This window comes from Grammomys surdaster, unplaced genomic scaffold, assembly GCF_004785775.1.
Source record: "Grammomys surdaster isolate TR1022 unplaced genomic scaffold, NIH_TR_1.0 125846, whole genome shotgun sequence".
Lineage (NCBI taxonomy): Eukaryota > Metazoa > Chordata > Mammalia > Rodentia > Muridae > Grammomys > Grammomys surdaster.
Window position 1 is genome coordinate 1,323,050 of NW_021620672.1, and position 8,260 is coordinate 1,331,309.

The 8,260-nt window shown below is 41.1% G+C and overlaps 1 protein-coding gene across 10 annotated transcripts in view; it reads left to right on the top strand.

The window, feature by feature from the left end:
* LOC114640634 (nuclear autoantigen Sp-100-like) overlaps positions 1-8,260 on the top strand; it is a 76,712-nt gene that overhangs the window by 21,845 nt on the left and 46,607 nt on the right. For 9 of the 10 annotated variants that reach the window (XR_003714177.1, XM_028789590.1, XM_028789589.1 and 6 more), the window contains exons 2-6: positions 1,716-1,875; positions 3,992-4,160; positions 5,060-5,131; positions 5,778-5,843; positions 7,429-7,515. Coding sequence is in view for 9 of the 10 variants with exons in the window: in XM_028789590.1 (XP_028645423.1) it covers positions 1,716-1,875; positions 3,992-4,160; positions 5,060-5,131; positions 5,778-5,843; positions 7,429-7,515 (554 nt within the window). In the remaining variant the exon portion in view is untranslated. The remainder of the gene's footprint in view (positions 1-1,715; positions 1,876-3,991; positions 4,161-5,059; positions 5,132-5,777; positions 5,844-7,428; positions 7,516-8,260) is intronic. The other variant, XM_028789593.1, reaches the window with a different exon arrangement.

The window sequence follows — 8,260 nt, forward strand, 5'->3', positions numbered from 1 at the left end:
GTCACAGAGATCCTGACATCAACAAAGATGCCTTTCTAACATAAGGTTATCTGTCACCATCTGGCATTCCTATTCAGACTGTGGAAACATCACTCAAGTAATCTCTTAGCTTGGTTTCTATGGCAGTGATAAAACACCATGAGCAAAAACAAGTTGGTAAGGAAAGGGTTTATTTGGCTTATAGTTCCACATCATAGTCCATTCTTGAAGTCAGGGCAGGAACTCAGGCAGAAACCTGGAGTCAGGAATTGAAGCAGACACTGTGGTGGCATAGCTTACTGGCTTGGTCAGTTTGCTTTCTTATATATCCTAGAACAGCAGGTCCTGAGGTGGTGGTGCCTACAGTGAGCTGGGCCCTCCCACATCAACCATCAATCAAGAAAGTGCCACACATGGCCGGGTGGTGGTGACACACACCTTTAATCCCAGCACTTGGGAGGCAGAGGCAGGCAGATTTCTGAGTTCGAGGCCAGCCTGGTCTACAGAGTGAGTTCCAGGACAGCCAGAACTACACAGAGAAACCCTGTCTCGAAAAACCAAAAAAAAAAAAAAAAAAAAAAAGTGCCACACAGACATGTCTAACAGGCGATAGTTATGGAGGTATTATTTTTCAACTGAAGTTCCTCTTTTCAAAGACTTTAGCTTGTGTCAAGTTGACAGAAATCAAACCAAACAAATTAAAAACAAACAAACCAATCATGACACAATGTGTATTTGTTATTCAATTTTCATCTTTTGCTTCAAAGTGTATCCTGTCAACTTCCTCACTCTGTTCAGCCCTTTGAATGTCCACTTTCATTTTTGACAACTTTTGTAGTACAATTTATTTGCAATAAAATTTATGCATTTGAATATAAATCCAATGACTTTTTACAGAGCTGTGCACCCAGCACCACAGTATGAGTGTAGGGCATAGACCTCCCCTCTCCATAAAAGAACTCCTTCACAGCTATGGACAGTCCATTCTTGTCCCCCTTAGTCCAAGCAGCCAGTAATACATCTGTCTGCATAGATTTCACTTCTTGGCATTTTGTAGAAATGGAATTATACATCATGTAGCCTTCTGTGTTTGACTTCTTTCATTAAGAAACAAATATTTTTGAGATTCATTCACATTGTAGAATGTATTAGCATTTTGTCCCTTTTTATTACATAATGATATTTCATTGCATAGATTTGTCCAGTGTTATTTTTCTACCCACCAATTAAGGGCCATTTCAATGGCTTCTATTTTTTGGCTACCAACAATACCTCCAGACATATTTCCATATAATTTGGTGAGAACATTACTTTTCATCAATCCTGTATGGGAACAACTAGTAGTGGGATTTGAAAATCATAATTAGCATTGTGTTTAATTTTATTTTTTGTATGACTGTGGTCTGCAGTACATATGCATGCATACAAAAACATTCACATGTGTGGGAGCTTATGTCTGCGCAGATGAACATGGCTGTGTGAACACATGTGTGAGGAAGTCAGAGTCAATGCTGAGCTTCCTTTTCCATCAGTCTCCATCTTATACAATGAGGCAGTGTCTCTCTCACTTGAACCCAGAGCTTCCAGTTCAGCTGTTGATGCATTGGGGCTAACTCAAGACATTTGTCCTAAGTGTGTTAGTTCTTCAAAGTCTTTCTTTCATATATAAAACCTTATAGTTTCCACAAGCATCTATTGTACTGATAACCATTTTCCTATGGTATTTTCTCCTCTAGGATGTCCAGCGAACATGAGAGCACAGAGACATTTCCCTTTGAACTTATATTCAAGCACTTCAAGAGTCAGAAAGTGAAGATTTCTAATGTGATAAGAAGTACTTTTCCTTTTCTTGAGAGCCTCCGAGACCGTGAATTCATCACTGGTAAAATGTATGATGTAAGTGAAATTCACTACATCATAACCTAGTAAACAAGCTCCAAATTAAGTTACACTTTGATATCCTGGATCCAAACTTCAAATCGTATGACTGACAGGTTTTTAAGGTTGGGCTTAATTTTTTAAAAAGATTTCATTTTTTAGGTTCATGTGTGTATTTTTGTGTTCCTGTATGTGTGTGAGTTTGTGAGTGTGTGTGTGTATGTATGTATGTATGTATGTATGTATGTATGTATGTATGAATGTATGCATGTGTGTGCATGTTTGCATAGGAGCTGATGCCCACAGAGCCCAGAAAAGGGTTCCAGATTCTCTGAAACTGGAGTTGCAGGTAGTTGTGAGCCACCTGATGTAGGTACTGGGACTGGAACCCAGGTTCTCTGCCAGAGCTACACATGCTCTGAACCACTTAGCATCTCTCCAGCCCCAGGACTAAATTTTGACCAAGAAAGCTCATGGATTTTCATAGCACTTTGTAGAGGTATCGGTTACAATATTAAATTCATCAATTATGAATCAGAATTATGGCCTCAGAATTAAAATCTGGGTTTCCTGTGAGTGATACCTGTCATGAAAATATTATTGGGTGTGCTCTTTGCGGGTATTAAGGGAGAGGAGAAGCAGAGGCCTCAAGAGATGGACCTGCTTCTATCTGAGAGAACAGTGTCCCGTGTCACGTTCTGGCATCAGTGAGTATTGCTGAAGTCAAGCTAGATCAGAATGGGAATTTTCCATGGATGAGCAATGGCCCCTACATGTCACACCATGTAATATATGCAATCTAAACTAAACTAAGGAAATAAACTAAAACTCAAAGGTGGTTTTAATTAACTCTACAATTATTTTTATTAAACTAACTTCATGAAATTTCAGTTAGTACTTTTTAGTATAATAAATGTTTATTTTAAAAACCTAGATTTGAGAACATTAAAACCTACAGAGTGTTTATAATTTTAAAAACTATTTTTATTTTACATATATGAGTGTTTTGTCTGCATGTATATCTGTGTACTATCTGTGCCCCTGGTGCCTTTGGCAGTCAGAAGATAATGCACTAGATCCTCTGGAACTGGAGTTATACAAATGGTTATGAACTACCATGTGGGTACTGGGAATTGAACTCAAGATCTCTGGAAGAGAAGCCACTGCTCTTAACCACCAAGCCATCTCTCTAGCCTCTCTAGTGTTTCTGTTGCCTAATGAATATACCATTCTCCAGTAGGGTTAAAAATCAGAGGGAATGGACACCTTATTTCCTTCATGATAAATCAGTGTTAAATAGGAGGCCAGGAAGTGTCTTGTTAATAGAATACCATTGGACACCTGTCAAGTCTATACCAAAATTAGCCTGGCTATGAGATATACATTAGTTTGTCTTTTTTTAAATAAAGAATGTATTTATTTTTATTCTTTCATATACACCCATTCTGCCTGCATCTATGTGTGCATAGCACTTGTGTGCCTGGTGCCTCTGGAGGCCAGAAACGAACACTGAATCATCACATGGAACTGGAGTTACAGATGTTTATGAGCTCTTGTGTTGGTGCTGGGAACTGAACTTGGGTCCTCTGCCAGAGCAGCAAGCATTCTTAACCACCAAGCCATCTCTTTAGCCCCTCTACACACTTAAAAATTTAAAATCATTGTTTACTTACTTATGAGCATGTATGTGTATGTTTGTATTGTGTGGGCATATGTGTATGAATCTACTGCTTTGCACATGGGGAAGAAAATGACCAAGTGTGGCTAGTTGGTTTCTTTTTCAGATTCAGATGGTGATCTCAATCCCAGGGATGGAACTCAGACTATCAGGATTAGTGGCAAGTGCCTCTACACACTGAGTGATAACCCCGTAGTTGATCTTTAACCCATGTTTCCCTTTCAAAGGTGGCCCTTCTTACATATATAAATGAGGATGGTAGTCTGAGGGTACCAGGAATACTTTCAAAGAGAAAACATTTACATGTTTCATGAAGTAGTCATGCAAATATAAAGCTTCCCCTTAAAAGATATGTTTTAGGGAATTGAAGTACCCTTACCATAATTGTTTGCCACGGTTCTTCTGTGACTTGGAAGCCTGCACTGAAATTTTCTCTATTCGATATTTTTATTCAAGGATTTGCAAGATTCTTGTAGAGCGCTGATCCCTGTAGACAGAGTGATCTACAGAGCCCTGGAAGAACTGGAGAAGAACTTTAAAATGGAGGTCCTGCGTGAATTGTTCAATGAGGTCAACATGGAGAAGTACCCCGGTTTGAAATCCATTCGTAAAAATTTTGAAAATGGTAATTGGGTTTAACATCGCCCCTTGAGAGCACAGTCCTTTTTGTTGTCAACAAACATATATTAAGCTTTTATCATGTGCCATATATCATGCAGGGCAGTTGAGGCTATAGAAGTAAGAAACTAATGCATCATGCATCCCCTGAAAACTTATGACTAATGGCTACAGTGGACACCCTCCAGAGCTCTGCTGCTGGGCATTTAGGCTCTCAGGACAATGGGAGGCATACCATCCTCAGGTTATGTAGAAGAGGATAGGATTAGAAGTGCTGGTTGTCAGTAGGGTAGCACTGTTGTGTCTCTTCAGTGGGAACCCTTATAATGATATACATGGCAGTACATCAGATTGGTTACTGCCCTTCTTGAGTGACAGCTCAGCTGTGGGTGCAGGATCCATCTTAGTGTAGCACCTCATGCTCATAGAAACCAATAATCTGTGAGCCAGCTCTTCAATCCCATCTCACCCATCTTCAAAGCTGCTGGGGCTTCCCTTTGGTATGTTCCAGATCCTAGACCTTTGATCCATGCAAACCTCCTGTTTCTTCTTACCATTGTGATACCCTGGAAGCCATGTTTTGCTTCTCTTTTTCCTGTTCTGATGTAGTCCTTCACTCCCCTCTGAACACTGCAATTGCAACATAGCTGACAGAGTTTCTTTTCCTTTTTTGTTCTTGACCGTGAGTGTCTCATTTCTGTGTGGACAGCATAAAGTCAATTCTGGGAGTCTTCTCTCTCCCAGGGCATGATGGGTGAACCTTGTCATGGGAAACCCATCAAACTTGGAGTGACTGGAGAGCTAGAAATTCCTAAATGTGTAATTGTGAAACACTGTCCCTTTTCCCTGCTAGAGATGTCTAATGGCTTCCTCTTCTTCTTCCCTCTCCCTCTCCTCCCACTTCAGTGTTCCCAACTGTATTGTGTTTCCAAGGAAGTGATGGAAGGGACCCAAACTCCCAGCTAAGTCTTGAACAAGGTAATTATAGCTGCAGAAAGTTTCTTATCTCCTCTGAGAATAGGAAATAAAGATGACCATTAGAAGAGTGTGAATCAGAAGAAATAGAGACAGCAAGGCAGACAGTGGGTATAAGCCTGTTGTTAACTTTCCTGTACTGGGACAAATTACCCAGGAGGAGCCGGACATGAAAAACCCTGAGGCAGGAGAATTGTGAGTTTGAGGCCAGCCAATTTACATAGGAAAACTCTCTCAAGAACAAAACAGAACCTGGACAGTCAATTTCTTTGGGTTCATGGATTTAGAGACTTTAGTCCAAATGGTTTGACCACACCACTTAAGGCCTATGTTGGGGCAGAACTTCAAAGCAACAGAATTGGTGATGAAAAGCTATTCACTTTCTGGGGACCCATGTGGACATCCTTTATTCAGGGATATGAAGATAAGTCATCACCAGGTCCTAGAGTGGCCTAGGCAGGACTCACCTCAGCCAGGGGTGACCCTTGTACCCTACCCCATGACCTTAGTCTGACCTGAAGAATCAGGGGGAATTTAACAGCTACAGATGAACTCTGGATTGATGTCTTGTGCTATTTAGCCCTTGCTTCACAAAGAACCCACTTGCTCCAACTCCTGAAATAAACATCGTGGTTTTTCTTTTCCTTAGGACCTAGTGGCAGCTGTTCTCAAGAAAGCCTGACCTGGTCACCCTTAGATCCATCCACATCTGAGGGTCTGTTCTTGTTGACTCTATAAGCATTACTGTCTCATCCCATGAGTCTCAGTTTGCCTTTGTTGCTGTGATGTAACAAAAGCAACTTGTGGAGGAAAGGGTGTAGTTCACCTTACAGAATGCTGCTTACTGGCTTGCTCCCCATGGCTTGCTCAGCCTGCTTTCTTCCATATCTGAGGACCCATGGACACGGGGTGCCACCACCCACAGTGGCCTTCCCATGTCAGTCATTAATCAAGAGGCCCCCAGGGACTTGCCTACAGGCCAATCAGATAGCGGAAATTTTCTCAATCATGCGTCCCTCTTCCTAGATGATCCTATCTTGTTTTGTTGACAAACAAAATACAAAGAAACACAAAACTCACCCACATACTGTGAGTGTGGGCATGCTCTTTCCTTGTGTTTTTGATGTCCACAACATTATCTACATCCATAGTTTCTCCAAGTTTAGGATTGAGATATTATAGCCTTGGTCCTCAGGGTTTTGTAGAAAGGTTCCAACTTCTGTATGTGTTGCCTGTATATGTGGACCCACAGGTTTGCCTGTGCTTTGCTTGACTATGACTAGATACTGCCTACCTGCTCTGCTCTTATGTCCGGTGGTGGTTAGAAGGGTGTGATGAGAATGCTCTTTCTGTGAGGTAACAGATTTTCCCCTTTGGGTTTACCTCATCGGATCATGACACAACTGGACTCCCTATATGATACCTTCATTTGCTATTACTGGGCTAACAAGTTGGGAATCCCTCTCTAGTCAAGATGGATCACTAAAAAAGTCCTTTAGGATTTTTTTATTTTGTTGTTTGTTTGTTTGTTTGTTTGTTGAAGCATGCTTTCCTTGTGTAGCCCTGGCCGTCATGGAGCTGTACACCAGACTAGCCTTTGAACTCGCAGAGATTGGCCTGCTTCTGCATCCAGAATACTGGTATTAAAGGCATGCACCACCACTGTCTGGCTTCCTTTGATGTTCTAATTAAACCCTCTACTTCCTTAATTTAATATATATTTAAATAATTACTAATTCAGAATATTCTAAATTCAAGGCATTAATTATAAATTGTTTTCTTTTCTGATATATCAGATATTGATACAGGTATTGTATTTATCTTCTCAATAACTTAAAGTTGATGATATATCACCCCAGTTTTCAGAGAATGAGAAGTTCATTTCAGGGGATCTAATCTTTCACCTAACTAAGTATTGGGATTCAGTTATGCCTTAAGATCCTGGCAGAGTAGAAATGTCTGAGTTGAACTTCTGCCTTTGTGAGCCTAGACAGGTTACCTGGCCTTTCTGGGCCCTGGTGTCAACTCCTATGAAAGGGATGTGACAATGGTACATGCACCAGATGGATGTCAAGTGACACTGTGAAGGGCATTTATAGTCATGTTTGTTACTTCATCACTGTTGCAGACATTTCTTGTTGTTGTAGTTGTAGTTGTTGTTGTTGTCACTGCATATTCTCTGTCAGTGTCATTTGTACCTGCTTCCAGAATCCAAGCTTCTCACCGTTGCATTAAATGGGTATTTTCTTCTGTCTGAGTATCTAACATGGATACTCATGATAAAATCAATTATTCCTTAGGCTGGCGAAGTAATGACAGAAGTTTCAGCCCCATCCAGGTAAATCAAACTGAGAATCATCAACTCTCCAAATCACCGAATCACCTTGGTATGTATGCTTTAGTATTTATTTCTTTATTCCAAGACTCGTCTCTGGAAACACATGTCTAGCACTTTGGAAGACTTACTGTGGAGGTTCCAGGTGGGATATGTCATTTAAAAAGAAATTTCCTAAAATTAACAGCTCAAATTTTAAAATGTTTTAAAAGATTGATTCTTTTACGTGTGTGTATTGTTGTCTACGTTTATGTATATATACCATGTGTGTTCCTTGTCCCCTAAGATAACAGAAGACAGTGTCAGATACCCTGAAACTGGAGTCGTGGACAGTTGTGAGGTACCATGTGGGTGCTGGAAACCATACCCAGGTCCTCTCTGCATGACAGCAAGTGTTCTTAACTGCTGCGCCACCTCTCCATCCACCACCACACCTCCACACAAAAACACAAACCCAAATAAGCAAAACAACAGCTTTCCAGCATGGCTTTTGAAATAATTGTTATACATTTCAAAATCTTCTACTCAAAGATTTTAGCATTTGAAAGTATAGTAATAGCCAGGAGCCTGAATTCCTAACTGTTGTCCTGCAGGTGCAGTGTGGGAATAAGAAGCAATGAGGGGTGGGATTGTGGTCAGTGATCAACAGAGGGAAGGGATGCAGTGGGGAGGAGGGGTGCAGTGGGGAGGAGGGATGCAGTGGGAAGGAGGGGTGCAGTGGGAAGGAGGGGTGCAGTGGGGAGGAAGAATGCAGTGGGGAGGAAGGATGCAGTGGGGAGGAGGGATGCAGTGGGGAG